At 39.2% G+C, this 20,919-nt stretch overlaps 1 protein-coding gene across 2 annotated transcripts in view; it reads right to left on the minus strand.

Moving 5' to 3' along the window:
* Nucleotides 1-20,919, minus strand: part of NBAS (NBAS subunit of NRZ tethering complex) — a 356,127-nt gene that overhangs the window by 155,916 nt on the left and 179,292 nt on the right. For both annotated transcript variants that reach the window (XM_054023471.1, XM_054023470.1), the window contains 2 exons: nt 13,028-13,104; nt 12,314-12,451 (listed from right to left, as the gene is read on the minus strand). In XM_054023471.1, coding sequence (XP_053879446.1) covers nt 12,314-12,451; nt 13,028-13,104 — 215 coding nt within the window. The remainder of the gene's footprint in view (nt 1-12,313; nt 12,452-13,027; nt 13,105-20,919) is intronic.

Raw genomic sequence — 20,919 nt, forward strand, 5'->3', positions numbered from 1 at the left:
TGACATGACCTTTCCTGAGGCAGTACAGGCAACACTGATGATCACTGCTGACCAAGAAGTAGAGGGGGCAAGAAGCACAGATACCGGAGCCTGAAGTTCCGGACATAGTCTAATACCTCTAACTGGATAATGGGGTGAGGAGGAGGGGGTAGTTTCCCGGGACAGGGAATCTAATTATAACATTTAGCTAAATTATCTCTGACAATAGCCAGCATCAGATGAATCACAGGAAAGTGCAAGAAACCCCACAGACAGACAGATATGGAATAATCTAACTCTCTCATCCTAATCCCTAACAGTTAGAGATTAGTTTAAAACCCAGAGATGTTTCACATCTCTCCAAATTTGTTAGCATTAATTATTATAACTGGTTATTCTTGGTAACCAATTCCTCTTTGAATTTTGCTAAATTCTGGCAGTCAGTGACATCCAATGATTTTAACTACCTGCAAAGTATTGTTCACACAGTGCTACATAACTAAGACTGCGTGTCTGTCACGGAGGTCACGGAAGTAACGGATTTTGTGATTTTCCGTGACCTTCCTGACTTTTGCAGCGGCCAGTGTGGCTGGCTCAGGGGCTGCGTGAACACTCCGGCAGCCCCTGGGCCAGCAACAGTAGCGGTAGTTTAGGTGTGGGAGGGGGCTTAGGGCTGGGTGAGGAGGTTGGGGTATGGAGTGGCGCTTACCTGGAGGGGGCTCCTCGGAAGTGGCCGGCATGTCCCTACAGCTCTTAGGTGGAGGGGCCAGGGGGCTCTGTGCGCTGCCCCTGCTTGCAAACAATGTCCCCGCAGCTCCCATTGGCTGCGTTTCCTGGCCAATGGGAGCTGCAGAGCTGGAGCTCGTGGTGGGGGCAGCATGTGGAGCCCCCCTGGCCTTCCCTCCCCCTAGGGGCTGCACTGACATGCCAGCCACTTCCAGGGAGAGCCGGCTAAGGAGCCTGCCAGCCCCTTCAACCCTTTCCCCATCACCAACACGGGTCCTGTTCCGCATGCCGCTTCTCGCCCGCCCCTCCCACCAGTGCCAGCGGAGTCCCGAGCTGCCCACCACCACCCACCCTCACCCTCCCCCAACACCATCAAGGGTCCCGGGCTACCCATCAGCACTTGCGGCGCCCCCAGACTGCCCCCCTCCAAGCACCCCCGCCCCCGAGCCCAAGTTTTAGTTAGGGGTATACAGTACAAGTACAATGAATTTTTGTTTACTGCCCGTGATCTGTCCATGACTTTTACTAAAAATACCCGTGACTAAAACATAGCCTTATATATAACTAACATAAGATGAAAATGTTGGTCAGTTTGCCTGGCCTGGAGAGATTTGCAGCCTGGATTGGAGGGTCAGCAGATTAGTGATCAAGATAATGGTGTGAATAGTGAGGATACAAAATTTGTGGATGTCAAACTTATTCAGCTAAATCAAGACTAAAGAGGATTATGAAGATCCCAGCTTTGGACAGTATCCATTCACTACCATTTTACAAATGATAATATGTATTTTAATTTTTGAAAATGTTTCTTAATTTCTAAGGTGATGGGCAGCCAATAATATGACAAAGATAAAAATAAAAGTATTAAAGAGAAAGAACCATTTATAGCTTTTCCTCAGGTCCCAATTCAGGAAAGAAACAGTTTAGTCATTCTCAATATGAATGTTTGTCTTTAAGCATGTACTTAAGTGCTGTCCTGAAGAGGAATGGATTTAAAATTAAATGCTTTCCAGAACTGAGGCTCAAACCTTTGGCACAAATTTTCATTAACTATGTCAATAACACTTGCTCTCACTGAAGATTAAGTTAACAGCAAATTTCAAGATTAAAAACTACAATGACTGAGTTATCCAGGTGCAAGTATACACTGAGTTATCTTGCCCATACATTACTGTGGATGCTTCTGTTTTCTCTGACATATCAGAATATTTATATCTAATACCAGTAACATATAAATTGCTCAAAAGCAATGTTTGCAGTCACTCTTGATAAAGATGGTACACAAGGAGGCACCTATGTGTCACATTTTTAAGGTTACGATTTTTTCTTGGAGGTCACAAAAGTCATGGAATCCATGACTACCAGTGACCTACGTGACTTCAGCCCATGGTGGCCGGGAGCAGTGGGGGTCCCCAGGAGCTACCAGGCCACCGCGGCAGCGGGAGGACCCCAGAGCACCGAGCCACCACAGGCAGCTCCAAGCAGGCTCCCGCAGCTGCCTAACCATGGGGGGTTGTGGGGACCCCACAGCTGAGCTCCCTGTTTTATCATGGATATTTTTAGTTAAAGTCATGGACAGGTAATGGGGCTTCTGTGAATTTTTCTTTATTGCCCGTGACCTGTCGGTGACTTTTACGAAAAATATCTGGGACAAAATCTTAGCCTTATTCATTTTCAACTGATGAACCCACTGCCGTTACAAAAATGTCAGAATCCTGCAAACCCTTTGACGAAAAGCTGCTGGCCCATAATGAACCCAGGCAAATGATGCTGGTCGGAAAGGAGAAATGCAATACTTGGGAAGACAATGTAAGATTCAGCTTTGATTGGTCAGACACAGGTGGGGCATGTTCTCAAGGACACATGCTCATCCATCATACAAGAATAAGCACCACATTCTGCTTTACAAGAATCCCACTTATTGATGCAGGAATAACTCTTACTGGCTCCACAGCAATCAGCACATATCTGTCCTCAGTTAAAAGGGAGTTGTTCCAAGCCTGACAAAAGTGGAGTAAATGGGAGGAAGTATTATGGAGACTGAGGTCAGAGGAACAGAAACATGAAGGGGAGAGCTAATGCAGAGAGAAAAAGATGGAGAGGTTACTTACCTTGTAAATGGAATTCTTTGAGATGTGTGTGCCTATGGTTGCTCCATATCAAGATGGAGAACAGTACTCGAAGAAGGAGGTATATCAGAGGACTGGAAGAGCAATAGGGAAAAATGGGGGAAGAGAGTACCAGAAGGATGGCAAAGAGAGGGAGTTGAAAAAAAGTGAAGGTGCAGAGGCTTCTAATTTTTTTTTTAAGAGATTCGGAGGCATCTGACCAATAATGGGCGTGTGGCAGGGTTAATTTTTCAAGGTAAACACGATTCGTCAATGGGTGATTTTACCAGAATTTTGTTACTTTACATGCTGCATTTGATCTTTGTAATCACAAAAAGGAAATTATCTTTATATATCACCCCCATCTTTAAAAAAAATATCAAAACCCCTTTTAACTCTTAAAAAATATACTCTTTACATTAAATGAAGTCCCTGTATTTTTTTTAAAATGTTTATCCAACTGCAGATAGCTCCATCATACCACATTGTGCATTTTGTTATAACCACCTGAATTTCCATTCATCACTAACTTTTCAAAAGTTCTTTATTTTGTGGCAAAACATCAGACAAAGTTTTTGCAGAACCTAAAGGAAGGTTCAAGATATGGCAGTTGTACAGTCTATAAAAACACAGCAATCTGCCTGAATTATTTTTTTCCTGTTTCTCATAACTGCAGACTGAGGTACTGAGGAATGCACAAAGATTGTAGATTAGAAACGAGGTGAACAATTGATAGTCAAGTCAAATCCAAACCTTTAAGTACAGTGATGCATTCAAACAGTTGAAGCTATTTTCTATTTCAATTTTCTACCTTCAGATAGTCCATTCTGAACTTTTGTCATATTTAATTCCAACTTCTGAAGTACAATTTTAGAAACTATAATGATCTCTAAATCTATAATCCCTAACAGGCCCATCACCAGGTGCTGTACAAAGATTCCATGAACAAATCATTGCATATTCTACCCTAACGTGACACCTAGACTCTCCACTTCTACATACTCCCCTCCCAACCGTTACACGCTCACCACCAACTTGATTTCAACCAATCTTGCTTTATGATAAATTAACTGGCCCTTCTCTAATCCCATTACTAGGGGAAGTCCTGTGCAAAGAGAAGGGTCTTGTGCTGTGATTTAAAACTAACAAGATTAACTCATCCTAATCTTCAGATGAGCAGGTGATTGTGCAGTTCAGTGACCACATCAGGAATGACCTACCAGTAACCTGAGTCCTGCCCTAGAAAGTATCAAGGCTGTTGCAGAGAAGCTAAATGAAGTCTTTGCATTGGTCTTCACTGAAGAGGATGTGGGGGAGATCCCCACACCCAAGCCATTATTTTTAGAGGACAAATCTGAGGAAATGTTCAAGGTGCAGGGTCAATAGAGGAGGTTTTGTAATAAACTGAACAGAAATAAGTCACCAGGACCAGATGGTATCACCCAAGAGTTCTGAAGGAATTCATATATGAAATTTTAGAAATATTAACTGTGGTATGTAACCTATCACTTAAATCAGCCTCTGTACCAGATGCCTCGAGGATAGCTAATGTAACACCAATATTTTAAAAAGGCTCTAGAGACAATCCAGGAAATTTCAGGCGAGCATGCCTAACACCTGTACCCTGCAAATTAGCTGAAACTATAGTAAAGAACAGAATTATCAGACACACAGATAAACGCAATATATTTGGGAAGAGTCAGCACAGTGTTTGTAAAGGGTAATCATGCCTCACTGAGCGATTAGAATTCTTTGAGGGTATATACAAACATGTGGAAAAGGGTCCAGTTGATATAGCTGTACTTTCAGAAAGCCTGTGACAAGGTCACTCACTAAAGGCCCTTAAGCAAAGTAAGCAGTCATTGGATAAGAAGGAAAGTCCTCTCATGGATCAGTAACTGGTTAAAAGATAGGAATAAATGGTTAGTTTTCACAATGGAGAGAGGTAATAGGTCGAGTCCCCACAAGGATCTGTGCTAGGACCTATGCCGTTCAACATATTCATAAATGACCTGGAAGAGGAGGTGGGGAATAGTGAAGTGGCCAAATCTGCAGACTATACAAAATAACTCAAGATAGTTAAGCCCAAAGCTGACCATGAAGAGTTACAAAGGGATCTCACTAAACTGGGGGATGGGGCAACAAAATGGAAGATGAAATTCAGTGTTGATAAATGCAAAGTAATGCATATTGGAAAATATAATCATAACTATACATACAAAATGATGTGGTCTAAATTAGCTCTTATCACTCAAGAAAGATCTTGGAGTCATTGTAGATAGTTCTCTGGAAACATCTGTTCAATGTGCAGCGGCAGCCAAAAAAAGCTAACAGAATGTTAGGAACCATTAAGAAAGGGATAAATAATAAGACAGAAAATATAATGCCACTATATCAATCCATGGTATGCCCACACCTTGACTACTATGAGTAGTTCTGGTTGCCCCATCTCAAAAAAAAAGATATATTAGAATTGGTAAAGATTCAGAGAAGGGCAACAAAAATAATTCAACAATTTCCATATGAGACATTAAAAAGACTGGGACTGTTCAGCTTAGAAAAGTGATGACTAAGGGGGACATAATAGAGATCTTAAAAGTCAGGAATAGTATGGAGAAAATGGATAGGGAGGTGTTATTTACCCTTTCACATTAGACAACTAGGAGTCACCCAAAGAAATTAATAGGCAGCAGGTTTAAAACAAAAGGAACATAACAAAGTCAACCTGTGGAACATGTTAGGGGATGTTGGGAAAGCCAAAAGTATAACTGGTTCAAAAAGGAAGTAGATAAGTTCACGGAGGACAGGTCCATTAATGGTTTTAGCCAAGATGGTCAGGTAAGCAGCTCCATACTCCGTATGTCCCTAAACTTCCAACAGCCAGAAGCTGGGATTGGACATAAGGGGCTAGATCACTCGAAACAACTCTGCCTGTTCATTCCCTCAGAAGCGTTTGTTACTGGTCACTGTCAGAGACAGGATACTGAACTAGATGAACCATTGGTCTGACCCAGTATGCCCATTCTTATTTTCTTTCAGATTGCAGTAGTTGTGGTAGGTCATAAGGCATTAGGTTGACTGTGACTGTAGCACAGATCTAACCCATTCTTTTAGAGACCAAAACCAACACCATGAACCTAAATAACTACTCAGGTGCTCAGTGGAAACCTTATATAAAAGTTCAGAACTCAAATTTGTCCATTAGCTTTCCAATATTAGCAATATGACACATCTCTAGCTAAAATCCAAAAGCCAGGACCCAAAACGTATGCCATCTGATGCAAAGTGTACACTGTATATAACTTCATTCACATGAAAACAAGTACATTTTAGCTCAGAAGACCTGCTCCCTTCCAAGTCAGAATGGGTGACCCCCAACAATAGTTTTTCAATGAATCATATCAAAATGACTGGATAGATTCATAGATTCCAAGGCCAGAAAGGACCACTGTGATCATTTCATCTGACCTCTTGTGTACAAAAGGCATAGAACTTCCTCAAAATAATCTCCAGAGCATAAACGTTAGAAAAACATCCAATCTTGTTTTAAAAAATTGTCAGTGGTGGGGGATCCAAGATGATCTTTGGTAATTTGTTCCAAAGGTGGTTTATCCTCACTGTCAAAAATTTACACCTTATTTCCAGTTTGAATTTATCTCACTTCAAGATGATACCTTACTCATAAAACGACCAAACACTCACATTCTCACCAGAGGAAATGAACTGTGTGATGAACCCTAGAATGGTTGAGAGATTATATAATCATTTCAAAACTCTTAAGTCTAAAAAGAGTTGATTTCATCTTTTAGGAATGAAGAAATGTTGTGTATTCCTAATACGAAATTCTTATTCAAATTCTCTAAGAATGGACCAGGCTGACAGTCCAGAGACTGCACACTGCACAAACACATAGAGATCTCAGTGTGGGCAATTAACTGGATCATCACGGACTGAAATAGACTGAGAGAGAGCAGTGCTATGATGTGATGTCTGGAGGATTTTGTGCAAGTAAAGAAAGGATAAAATAAATAGGATCCTAAGAGCCTCTTTTCCATTAAATGAACCAAAAATGCTGCCCCAGGTGTTGATGCCAGAGAGTTAGGCTGTTTACTTTTGACGTGAGAACAAATCTTTGAAAGTTAAAACACAGAGTTACAGAGAAAGCTATTAGCTGCTATTTGTATTGTGTTAGAGCCCAAAGGGATCGATCAAGATTGTGCTAGGCACTGTACAAACACAATATAGAAAAACATGGTCCAGGTCATAAAGAATTTACAAACTAATTTAAATCTTTCAAAAGTAGCAACCTCAGATACTGGGCCTATTGCAATACCCGGGGCAGAGGGTGGGAAGGGGAATGCATTTAATAAAACGTAAAGACCATATTCTGCTTTCAAGTCTGAGCAGCTATCACAGAATGAAATCTAAGTACTGGACAGAGAAACTGACAGTAAAACTATCCAAAGTATTTCGAGGATGCCCATCACTGGTCTCTATACACCATTCTAATAATGTGTCCTGTATTTGTGACTGAAAATACTTTACACTGTTAAGCTCCCAGTGGAGTTAAAAGATTAAATCTAGCTAGCAAAGGAAGGTGTACTCCTTTTAGGAGCCAGTATAAGAAGTTAAATTTAATATCAGACGGGCTATCAGTGCCAGCAGAAAACCCCAGGTGTTGAAGTTTAAATCAACACAGCTTCCAACATGGAGGCCAGTGTGGCTGAAAACAGTATTTAAGATATTGCTGCTGGCCAAAAAACCAAAAAAACAGTTGCTACCACTGTTACATTAAATGATTTGTGCCTGTAGAGTTGAATGACTTGTCCAAGTGCTGGATTTTAAAAGCTTTTTGCTTGTTTCTTTGTTTGAAACCAGTCCTTCAAGCAAAAATGGGGGAATAATTTACTCCCCATGCAAAGGTTTTATTTTTATTTAATGTATTTCTTTTCCATTTGGTTCCCCCTGAGGTCAGATATTAAAGAATCACCTTCAGGCAGGAAACAATCTCATCACTTTGTTTCTACTGAAACTGAAAGGTATTTCAGTGGAATTAACACAAGATACATGAAAGCATAAAGAATCAGATGCAAAGCGGACCTTGCATACAGCCATCAAAAATGGCATTGAAAGAACCAGTAGGTAACAATATACAAAAATTTTGACTGAAGCTGCTACTTTAAAAAAAATGGTAAACTGGGAAGCAAGGCCAGAAAATCTATAATAATAATTGCACACTTTCACTCAGCATTGAAGGTCATTCAACATCCCAGCATCACTTTCGCTGTGGAGCAGGAAATGTTGAGGTTTTAATAGCATCAATTTTCGTGCTAACGGATCTGATACATTTTTTAAAACTTTGAAGATTATAATAAGATGTTGTGTGCAGTAGTATAAAAACCTTACACATAAATACGACTACATTATTCACAAGAGACAAAGCTACAATTCAGGCAGTTCATGTCAAAGTCATGTCAATTTAAAATGTAACTATGGAACCACTCTGTTTTACTTATTCCACCTCTGGAGAAAAGTTATTTTAAACAATTAAGACGATAAAATATTTTATTAGTACTATATCTGTATAAAATAATCTCCACCCCTGAACTCACATTGCCTTAGTTGTACAGGTATGCAAAGGCCTTTGAATAACTCACACTGCCCTAGCTGTACTCCACATATAGGCCTTGGCGTACCTAGACAGAAAAGAAAATATTAAATAATTTTAAAGGTTATTAAATAGGGTTTTTTTCTGTGCAGCATGGTGGTGTTGTAAAGTGCAATGTCATACCTGACTAGCTAAATGCAAATGCTTTATAATGTACCATTTCAAAGCCTGAAAACCCAGAATTCCAATCGGATATAGGAGAGGAAAGAGTGGTCTTTTTCGCCTATATGAAAATTGTTCTTCTAAAATAAAGAGTCTCCAATATTACTTTGTCCTCTGATCCCAGCCAGGGGCATTGCTGTCATACTGACTTAGAGAGAGGAGTGCGACCTTCTGAATGACCAACAGAACTTCCTGCAACACTTAAGTGAAACATGTCTGAAGCAGTATGGGAAAACTCATCTATCCCAACTCTGAGACAGGAAAAAAAAAAAAGAAGAAAAGGGCAAACAATCTTATTCAATGCGTAAATCCACTTTAATAGAGACTTCATGAGGAGATATGTGTATCTGCAACTCAGATGGATAACCTTCTGCTAAAACATTATCTTGCCTGAGCTGATCTGCGTTGTAGATACTCAGCCTAAATCATGTTGTCCGTAAGATCAATACAGCTCACAGCTCTAAATTAAGATATAGACAAGAAAGCAGTATAGTGTTTGTTCAGAGTAGCAAATGACAGTAGAATTGAATTCTATAATAAAAGGAACATCACTGATGCATTCATTCTACAGTCTATTTCTGTGTTGCAAAATTACTATAGACTATTATATTTCTCATTCATTTTAAGTAAATAAAATTAAGTATTTTGCCTTCCAAGACCTATCGTCATACATAACCATACCACCACAGTAAACTGAAATGTACAAGTCATCCAGAGGGCATTAAGTTTTCCCAGTATTAACATTTCTGATACATACTTCCAATTTCTCATACTTCTAAACCTCCTAAATAATTCTGGTAACAGAAATCTAACCTGAATCAATTTCAGAAAACATTTCCAAAAGAACAGCAAAGAGGAAAGTTAAGCTGGTTTTAAAAAGTCCTGTTTTGTGAGGTGATTTCCCCATTAGAAAAACTCAAGGAGGAAATCAGACATAAAACATGGTCCCCTACTCTTAAGAGCAAACAGAAGTGGAAGAGCTTGGTTAATTTGGGTTATTGTCTCAGAGACCCTCTAGAGCACAATGCCGAAGGTGGAAGCTTTCCAGACATTATCTCAGGAACTTATCAGGAGAGTCCTAAGGGCATGGCTGTATTATCATTACATCATAGCTCCACAGATGTGTACATAGATCTGATTTTACATGGTTGTTTTATGCAAGAAATTTAAAATAAAAAAACTTTTAAAAATTCCCATTTAAATGAAAGCGTGAAACTTGAAAAGTTTTCAGGTTTTGACACTGAAAAAAGGGGAAGAGCACAACAATAAAAATACTTTTTCTCTTTTTAACTGAAATTAAAAATTTTGTATTAAAAAGTTCATTCAGGGAAAAAAAACCTGCTCTCTTCCACTGAAAATTATAGACCACTTTTGACGAGCTGTATGTGCATTTCACTTCACAGAATACACATTGATGGATTCCCTGCCCAGAGGAGCTTACAATCTACATAATTACCAGAAAAGCAGAAGATGATAATAAAGGGATGGGAGAAGAAAAAGGATATATTCTGAAAGGTTTTCTGTATGAGAGAGATGTGAATGCCACTTCCCCTACCTTTGGCTGATGTACTACTTAGGAATAAATTTATTCTTCCTAGGTACTAAAATTAAAAGGACAAAGACATACAAGAGTGGCAGAAGGCTTACGTAGGTAGCAGAGTGAAAAGCTTAGAAATTTTGTTCTCAGCTATGTTCTTAAAGTACTGGGTGAGGGATCTCCAAAGATTTTCCTGCCAGAACAGTGGAGAGCCACGGTTCACTTCTACTGTGAAATTTAAACTGGACTTGCTCAGAGCTATCAGCACAATCAAAGAACCACATGAAGTTCTCAGAGATGAAGCTGTTGCAAGTGTAAATTCTGAAACTTTTAAGCAAATTGGAAAAATCCTTGGAATTCTTTCAGTTGAGATTTGCTGGATGGAGAAAACAGTTCTAAAAGCACTCAAAAGTAGATAAAGACCAATGGAGTGTAGGGAAATTCATAAGACCACTAGAGAAGGCTGACAGTACTTTGTCTATATGGTCTTGGAGATAGGCAAAATCCTCCATGGAAAGGGAAAACTCCATAGCAATTATCACATTTAGTGCAAAAGGCCATGGTTGTGGTGTAAGGAGGATTCACCATCAGCACTCCAGGTTCACCCACTCTCCCGGCTGAGGCGATGGCTACCAGGAATGAAACCTTCATGGATAGGAGAGAGAGATGGATCATGTAGCTAGTGAGCATCAGGAGAACAAGGTTCAGGTCCCATTGAGAAGTAGTTTTTTTTACTGGCAGAAAGTTTCTGGAGGCTTTTCCAGAATTTGTTAGTCCATGGGTGAGTGAAGATCAAATAAACCTGTGAAGGTGGCTGATACATACTCACTGCTGCCAACTGGAACCGTAAAAAACTGTTTGAAAGACATGCTATTTTTAGGGAAAGAAGATGGTCCAAAATAAATGAAATAGCCACAGCTTTTGGGGATGTACAACTTTGCCATGCCCAGATACAGAAATGCTTCCACTTGGCTAAATAACATCTTCTAATGGAATCCTTTCTATTATTGATAAGGCTGCTTAGTACAGCTTCAGAAGTTGACACCCATCCAAAAACCATGCCTTGAGATGGTGTGCTTGGAGTTTGGGGCTTGATTTTACCTTTCCCTTGAGTCAGGAGATCGGAAAAGGACTGAATGTTGATCAAGAGGACATGCATAGGAGTCTTGTGAACCAAAATTGTCTGGGCCAGTTTGGGGCAACAAGGATGACTTACGCCCTGTTCTGAAAGACTCATAGGAGTGCTAATGGAGACAAGATATAGTTTAGACAGTCTGACCACGGAAGTAGAGCATTGCACTGAGAATGGTGTACTAGGGCTCATCTGGAGCAGTATATGCTGCATTTTTGTTCATCGACCAGGTGATTGAACCCACCACTCTGCCAGATACCTGATCTTGGGGAAGAGAAGTAAGAAATATTGTAAGTCTCTATTCCAATAAAACAAATACAAATTAAAAATGATAAGAGAAAATGGTCAGGAGAAACTGAACCATCTACTTGTTCAGCTGCTGGAGACAGAACATCTAGTGGCCCAAGATGAAGGGTTAGGTTTAGTCCCTAAGCCTCCAAGAAACAACACTGGACCACCTCCAAAATTCCATAGGTGGGGACATTAACTATTAGTGATGAATAAGGAGAGAATCTGTACAACAGAAAAAAATTGGTCAAATCAAATCAGTGAATAATTATCATTTGGTAATCAATTTGCAATGCAGTATTTTTGACCTAAGGTACAGTGCAACAATACACTGTCTCAAAACACGCAAAAGAAACCTTTTGGAACAACACAGTTCTTGTTTAGACAGTTTAGTCTTCCGCAGAAGTGTAATATACATGCTGGCAGATGACCTATTCAGTATATGATGAATGTTTGTAAAGTGCTTTGGAAATGGACAGTGCTACTGTATACAAATCCTAAATAGCTTAAAATATCAAAAACCATGTACTATACTTTTTTGAAACACATGTTAAGTACTTCTCTGATTACAGAACAGAAGAAGAAATAATTATATACAACCTGGCTGACTGTCCAAAGTGCAAGTCAGAGCTGCTCCTTAACCTTAATGCAGGCTTTTTAGAATAGATTTTATATTGAATATTAATGAATATGGGGAAAAAAAGAGAACTAACCCTGTAGAGGGGATGGCATTTGTCCTTGAAACATGGTGCCAAATGAGCATAGATCTGCAGGCTATAGTAATAACTTGCCAGCTGGAGAGATAAAGCAGAATGTGATTGCTTTTCAAAGCACTTGTTGGCATCTACCACCTAGGAGAAAAAGGACATTAACTTAGATGAAAGAATTAACAAGTTTATAATTGTAAGTGCACAAGCTTTCTAGAAGCTAGTCTTGAACCATGGTTTAGAAGTAGAACTGGCTACATGCGTTCCCCCCCCGAAAGGGGATTGAATACAGAGCAAAAATGGACATAACTGTATCAAAATACATAACAAAAGACCACCTGTATTACACTAGCTCCTGTCTTGAGGCTACCACAAAATATCACTCAGCTACATTAAATACAATTCTTATCCCTCTTTATTAAAATGCTACCTTCCAAATTTGTCAGCCGCATTTGAGTTATTGTGCAAAAAGACTCGACAAGTTAATTTTAATATCAGGATGTATGGCTCCCACCACCACTCATGACACAACAGTTCAGTAACATCTGTTCAGATTTTCTTCAACGTTATCCGCCCAAAGCTGGATTTTGTGGAGATCAAGGATATGAATTTTAAACCCAAAGAAACAGGTTTCCAAAATTATAAGCAAGCAAATATATAAGAGGCTAACATGTGCGCACACACACACACACACACACACACACACAAAGGTAAACTTACCTGTGGTAATGCAAGTAGGTAGGCAAGGGATAAGGTCATATCATTTGGTAAAGCATCACTAGCCAATTGTAACAGAACTGAAATACAGGAGGGAGGGGGGAGAGGGGAAATAAAGGTTTGATTACTGACCCATCTGTCCTTAACAGTTAGCAAGTGAAATATTTACCATGTAACCATATTTTTAGACTCTAGCTTGAAGCATTCTATATATGTTAAATTAAACATTAATGAGTGCAATCCAGGAAAAGATAATGTGTAGTTAAACTGCAATCCCGATTTACCTTAACTTCCAGGCAAAGCATTTATACATTAAGCAAAAAAGGTGAAACACTGCAGTATCAGACCCCAAAACAAACTGCTGAAACATTTTCTGCGCTGATTTACAACAACTAAATCTGTTGGTTGTAAACTCAAGGCAGTAGTATAAAGTTATAAGCATTAAAGAAAACCAAGCAGAAGAATAATGGTCTCAAGTTGCAGCGGGAGAGGTTTAGGTTGGATATTAGGAAAAACTTTTTCACTAGAACGGTGGTGAAGCACTGGAATGGGTTACCTCAGGAGGTGGTGGAATCTCCTTCCTTAGAGGTTTTTAAGGTCCCTGGCTGGGATGATTTAGTTGGGGACTGGTCCTGCTTTGAGCAGGGGGTTGGACTAGATGATCTCCAGAGGTCCCTCCCAACCCTGATATTCTATGATTCTATGAATATTGTAAAATACATTGTTTCCTGAAACTAGAGCATCAAATTTACTTGTAAGCTGCACACAACAAAAATCTCAATTATTAATCAACTTTTCAACTTTAAATAAAAAAGCAACATAGCATTGTGTTATTTTAAAGGAAAACCTGTACAATTAAGTATTGATAAAGAACAAGCAAAGCAGCTGGTCCAGATGATACATATTCTAAAAAATTAAGAAAATTAGCTAACTGTTTCACTAACAATTATTTCTGAAAGCTGTTTGCCAACTGATGAGATATCAAAAGACTGCAGAGAAATTGTGGTTGTGATCCAAAGTCCACTGAAGTCAACAGGCTTTGTATTAGCCCCAATGTAGTACTGATTTTCAAATAAAAGACAGAACTTTCCTGGACAGTGCTTTCCTATCAGAAGAGAAGAAGAATCACAGAGATCCTAGAGGGCAATGGGAGAATGAGCAATAAATATTGTTATGAACGAACTTCATCTGACAAACTGTGGGAGTCTCCAGGCAGGACAAGCCAAACCCTCTCTGCCTCTAAGTCCACAGCACATTTCCTGACCTTGGCCTTCCACTTCTCCTTCCCTGCCAGGCAGGAGACTGGGGACAGGAGAGTGCCTGAGGAAAACCTTGAGTTCAACACTCCAAAACCAAATTTGCTGGTTCCCTTTCAGGGCATTTACATTTCAAATTAAACTGGCTGAGCGGGAAAAAAGGAAGAGTCAAGATGTCCAAAAAATGTCACCAATGAAGGTCTGCAGCCTGCCATTTGCACTTTTTTGGAAGCATATAATTAGGGCTTCTGATCTTAGGTGTTATTCGATAAACATCGATAAAACACACCAATACAAAAAGAAATCAATGTTTAACCAATAAAACATCAGAAAATACCCCAGAAATGGTTACTTGTACCTAAGGGCTTCAGGGGCATGCACAGGAATTTAAACTTCATTGCTTTTGGAGGGGCATGTTCTGTGCCCCTGCCCCACGGCCAATTATTGGGGCAGTAAAGTGTTGAACATATCTGGTTTGTGCAGATCCTGCCCATGTGTACGAAAGGTTCCCTATTGCACTTTAACCTAGTGCTGTTTGAAACATTACAAAAGAGATTAATCAGAATAAATACTACTGCAATGAGTAATGCATACAATATATATTATTAATTACAGTATATATAAAAGCCATTTACAAAAGCCCCCCAAACCTCTGATTTTCTTGTCATCTTGTCATAGACAGTATTTGGTCCTGCCATGCGGGCAGGGGACTGGACTCGATGACCTCTCGAGGTCCCTTCCAGTCCTAGAATCTATGAATCCATGAATCTGCAAAAAACTCAAAAATTGCTAAAAATAAACCGACAAAATGAAATTAATAAATCCCATAAAAAATAAGTCTTACATGTAATATAAATCTGGGAAAAGCAGAGAGGATAGACCTATGCCCCAGACAGGACAAAAGGTTCCACCTGCCTCCAGTCATTTAAGAGAAACTGGAAAACCCATGGTTTTGAGGCATGCAGGGGACAAAGGGTCTTGTCTATTCTATGTAGAAGTGAATCCTACAAAGAAGGAACTTTCTCTGGACCTATAAGTTTCAAATAGAAAAGGCAGCACTTGGACACCACCTATATGTAAGCAGCACTAAAGGATAAGGTGTTTTGGTTTTACTATGCCAGACACAAAAAATATCACCAGCAGTTATTCTGTAGTTCACTGCTCACTTCGGGAAGATGTAATAATTCTTCCATTAGTAGATCTCAACGCACTTTACAAAGAGGTCAGTATCATTATCCCGATTTTACAGATGGGCTACAAAGAGGTGCAGTGACTTGCCTAAGGTCACCCAGCAAACCAGAGGCAGAGTCGGAAACAGAACCCAGGTCTCCTGACTCCTTGTGGAATGCTTAATCCACTAGATCACAGTGACATCATGTGTACTTGTACTTTCTTCCCACTCATTGTGCCCCTGATGAATTCTCTAGTGTCTGTTTTGATGTTTGTAATCTCCTCAAAACCAATATTCAACCCACTCAACTTAAATATTAAATTTTTAAAACCCAGTCTCAGTTCCAAGAATCACATGCAAACTTTTATAAAACATGGATCAAACACTGCAATGAGGAATTATTAATCTGCCAAAACCACATTTATTTTCTCAATTATTTGCAGAGCAGGAATATGATTTCACCAAAATATATAATAGTGACAACTCCTGAATGCCTAGCACCCTGCACCTTTTAACAGCCTTGTCGACACTTAAAATTTAGGTCAACATAACTACGTCTCTCAGGGGGTGAAAAAGGCATAATCCTGAGTGCTGTAGCTAGGTCTACCTAACACCCATTGTAGTTGCAGTTCGGTCGACAGAACAATGCTTCCATCAATCTAGTTACCACTGCTAAGGGAGGTGGAGTTCCTACAATGACGGAAAAACCTCTCCATCTCTGACATCTGCATCTACATTACGAGGTTATGCTGACATAGCTATAGCACCATAGCTATGCTGCTATAGTTCATGTATAGTTCATATACATGGCCTAAAAGGATATTTGATACACTCTGATACTCCCTGATCCAAGAACCACTCCTTTGGGCTCCCTACCAAGAGGCCTGTGTATATCAGCCTCTTCTTGTGAGCTCCTCATCCCAGGGGAGTGGGATTGCTTATATGGTTACTTTTTCATTGTAAAGGAAGTTTGGAGGACTATTTATAATTGCAGGTTATCACTGGACTTCCATCGAACAGTGGTGGTTGGGATGTTCTCCCTCAGCCAGATGCAATAAGCAAGTCTTTGGATGCCACGTGACCACAGAGGTTGCTCAGGCGGCACCAGGCCATAGGTACTAAGAATACAGATGTGGTCATCACTACCTATGCTGATAACTTGGCTTCTGACAAAAGCTTCTAGCTCTGGCAAATTATTTTGGCTAAACTCAACATGTCCTGGATCCTGTCTGAGTCAAGATATCTAACAGATCTCCTAACATAGTTACTATTAAAATCTGAATGTTGTTGTTTTTGCAACTAAGGTTATTTGCGATGTTCCCTATGTTCAGGGCAGGAAATACAATGGTAAGGCTAATAACTTGCATAGGAATTTGTTAACATTTTATTGATGTTCTCTAGCTGTAGAGAGGCTGGTATTCTGGGTATTTTTTTCTTGAGAACCCTAATGAACCCAGAACCTGCATGACTAATCTTTGGATCTTTTACAAAATATTGTCCTTAATGAGCCAATTGTCCAGGTACACTAACACCATACTCCTACGTAGTTAGCCGCTCAGTACTCCCAAGCATTGTGTGAACAACCATGGCACCAAGACCAGGCCAAAAGGCAATCTTTTTTTCTATTCAGGTTCCTGTACCATGCCCATCAGCATGGTGCCTAGGTGCTTTCCAAGACTGCATTAAGCAGTATGACAAGTGGCAGTCATATACCGGTTTTTCCTTCTTTTTCCCTTCCTTTTCCTAATGGAAAAGTTGCTTGTGGACTAACAAAAAAATACATTATAGTATACAATATATTGTTATACATATTGTGCTATATATTTTTATTAGTGAAGGCAAGGTCAAAGAAGCTTGCCTTGAACTTGGACTGGAAAGTGGTGAGGACTGTGGCTGTTCTTAACTCTTAAGGAGCTGGTTCTGCAATCTTAGACTAGCTCCTGAGAATAAACTAATCTGCTCCCTTACTGGAAATCTGAGATACATATAGATATATCACCACCAGATGTGAATTTAAGCATCTTCATAGTTCAGTATACATAATAAGTAGCCTTCTTCAAACTACCATGATTGTTTCCAAACACTTCACTGTGAATTTTTCTGTAATCCAGTAAAGATGTAAGCCAATCAGAAGTACAGAATTGGGCTCTAACTGTTTTCTGGGTCATCTGAAAGTAACTGGAGCTAAACCTCTTCCCTTTTGCACCCACTGGCAATGTCTGAGTGATGTTCTTCTTAAGACAATGCATTTCCTGAATTTTTGGTTGTTGAGTGCATTTGAGAGGAGCGGTTTGGTGGAATTCCTCTGAAGTGGATCTCCGTCTCTTTTGGTAATTCTGAAGACATCGGTTGTCAAAATAATTTGAAATCATCAGGGATAAAAAGTCCATACTTTCTCTTTAAGGGATAAAAAGTCCATACTCTCTCTTTAAAAGATAGATTCTCCTCCAAATATGCTGTAAGCCTTGAAACTTGCTCCAGAGCTCTTATAAAATGTACGCTTTTTTCTTATTAGGGACAAAAAACTGTCGTAGGAACCCTTAGGCTTCTGTGCAAAAAGAGATCCTGACCTTCATGTACATCTTTGATGGTGTTTTTTCACTTGCTCTCTCTGAATGCAGAGACAGATAATAGCTCCAAACACAGTATCTTTATCCTATCTGAGCCATTCTGCACAATGCTGATGCCATTTTAATAACTAGCTGAGGCTCTCAACTCTGGGTCTCAAAGTGGAAGCCTTCAGAAAAATAGAGGAGGTATAGGGGAAAGATTGGAATGCTTCCAGGCTCTGCTTCCAGGATTGTTCAGTGTCATCTAAGAGCAGCTCTTCACCAAGCCAACATTAGCACTGTTTGAGGCACATCACACAATAGTCAAGGCTGTACATGTGTGAGACTGTGATCCCTTACATCAACTCCTAATATTAACTCTCATTATCTGCAAAGGGCTCATATCACTGTGGTATCCAACCCCACCTCAGAACACTCTTGAAGAGCCTATTGAAGTCAGTGGGCATTTTGCTATAGACTTCAAGGGGAATTAATTTAAACTAGGAGAACAAAGTAACTTTTCTGCAGCCAAAACAGCAAGAATTGGAATGGGTGAAACCCAAGATCACTGCAAAAAAGTATTGTGTAAGGCAAGCATGAGCACCATGCAAACCAAATGCCTCTCTGGAAACCACAACATGAGAAGTTTAATTTCAAAGCAACATTCACAGAGGGAAAGCTGCCCATATTATTGATATAGAAATCAATGCCCATGAAAGAGACTGGATAAATAAATACCCTTATCTTTACCACTCTGTGTATAACATCTATCTACAGATCTATCAAGATCTCTACTCCTTCCCCTGAACTGACAAGATTCCTATCCTTCACCTCCTACAAGTTTTAAATAATAAGAATAAGAATAATAATAAAAAAAAAAACATTTGAAGAGTTGCAGAGTTCAAATCTATTCAGTGACCTATTGATGGACCAGAGACATAGAACATATATTTTTTCAATAATCTTTGAATTTATATATATAATTATGTTTTTATGGTGCTGATTAAATTACTACTCTGTTCTACTTATTTTAACAATTGCTGACTTAAGACTTTTACCAAAAGTAATGTGCATGAATGTCTGTTTGCCTGCACATATTTATTTACTATAGGGCATCAAAGGCATCATTTTTACATAAGAGACAAGCATCTTTCACACAATGTGTTGTTATACTGCAACCACTGCTGATATTGCTGTGCACTAGACTTTGTAGCTACAGAAGTGTACTGGAAACTCATTGTAGGCTAGCAGGCTATTTCACCAGCTGAGGAAGGGAAGCAATGCCAAGCTAAACCCATGTCCGTTTAAGGCGCTTGCCTTAGTTTATAAGTCAAACAAAACCATAAACACTACAAAAAATAAAGCAATTAAATTGGCCTACACTGGATTTCCCTTGACTCTACTTAGCAGGAGAGATAGGGCATACCTTTCACTTCTTGTCTCTGTACTCAGCTTCCTCCTCCTTATATTCCTCTACTGAATCATATGACAGGCCAGGAGCCCTTAATTCTTTCCAGATTGCTATGCTACCTTGTCACACACATAATCAGCTAGTTATCTACCATTACCCTAATTCCTTTTCAGAGTCACTGCTTTAACATGATACAGTGCCACATCCTGTAAATATGGCCTACATTCTTTATTCCTAGCTATATAAGCTGATATTCAACTGTATTAAAATATGTTTGATTGTACTCAGCTTAACAAGCAATTCATATTGCTCTGTACGAGTGATCTGTCATTATTTACCATTCCACCAATCTCTGTGTCATCTGCAAACTTTTACAGTAATGAGTTGGTATTTTCTTCCAAATCACTGGTAAAACCATAGAATAGTGTTTGGCCTACGAGTAATAACTGTGGAACTCCACTAGAAACACATCCATGCTACGGATGATGCCCCATTAATAACAAAAATATGAGGTCAATCATCCAGTTTTTGTAACTATTTCATATGAGCTAAATTTATTTTGTACAAAAAAACCCATCAATCAGAATGTCATGTGGAACCAAGCTAAATGCCTTTCAAAAGCCAAAGTAGATCATGTCAACGAAGTTACCTATATCAACCAAATCTGCAATCTCACCCAAGAACAATATTAATCGACATCTCAGCTTCTCACCTGGACAACATGCTGTGTACAAACCCAGAGCATTGAGTTTTTTTGTGTCTTACGCACATGATACAAACACAAATACACACGCTGTGGTGTCCCTTTGTTCCTGTAAATATGCAAGGTATTGAAATATATGGAAACCTTGTATCTGAAGCATATAAAATATTCTTATTAGTTTCAGATACCTTGCAATATGGTTCAGGCATATGGGGAAGAGGGGTTGGTATGCCATGTAAAAAAAAAAAAGAAAAAGGCAACCTGTAGATCTGATAAAAACTAAAGGAATAAATTCAGGAGACAAGTATTTTGGTTGAATGCCTTCATTGCTAATCATTGAAGAAAGCGTTTTGCCGAAATTCATATCTTAAAACTGCAAAGCCTATAATAACGAAGAGGAAAAAATAACGGCTTATGGTCCTGTGACCCAATCTGAGATCTCCTGAGAAGACTCGTACCATCTTAAAAGGAGACTGCCATTTACCCATCATTCTAGGTGATGCTCACAAAACCGACAGATACTCACAATATGTGCAACATTTACTTTTCTATCAACATTCCAATAAATTAAATTGTAATCCTGTCAGTGCAAACTGGGTATTTTGGAAAGTCAATGCCCAATTGAAGAAACTAAAGAATTTGTGACTATAAAATATTAGAGAGTCACTGATGGATTTGCCAAATTTTCTTTATTTATTGCTTGTGTATTTTTCTTTTGTTCTGGAACAGCTCTTGGATGCATAATACAGTTTGCATTTTAACAAACATTGTTAGACATTAGAAAGGTCCAAGTGTCAAAATAAAT

This window comes from Malaclemys terrapin, chromosome 3 (genome assembly GCF_027887155.1).
Source record: "Malaclemys terrapin pileata isolate rMalTer1 chromosome 3, rMalTer1.hap1, whole genome shotgun sequence".
NCBI classification, from domain to species: domain Eukaryota; kingdom Metazoa; phylum Chordata; order Testudines; family Emydidae; genus Malaclemys; species Malaclemys terrapin.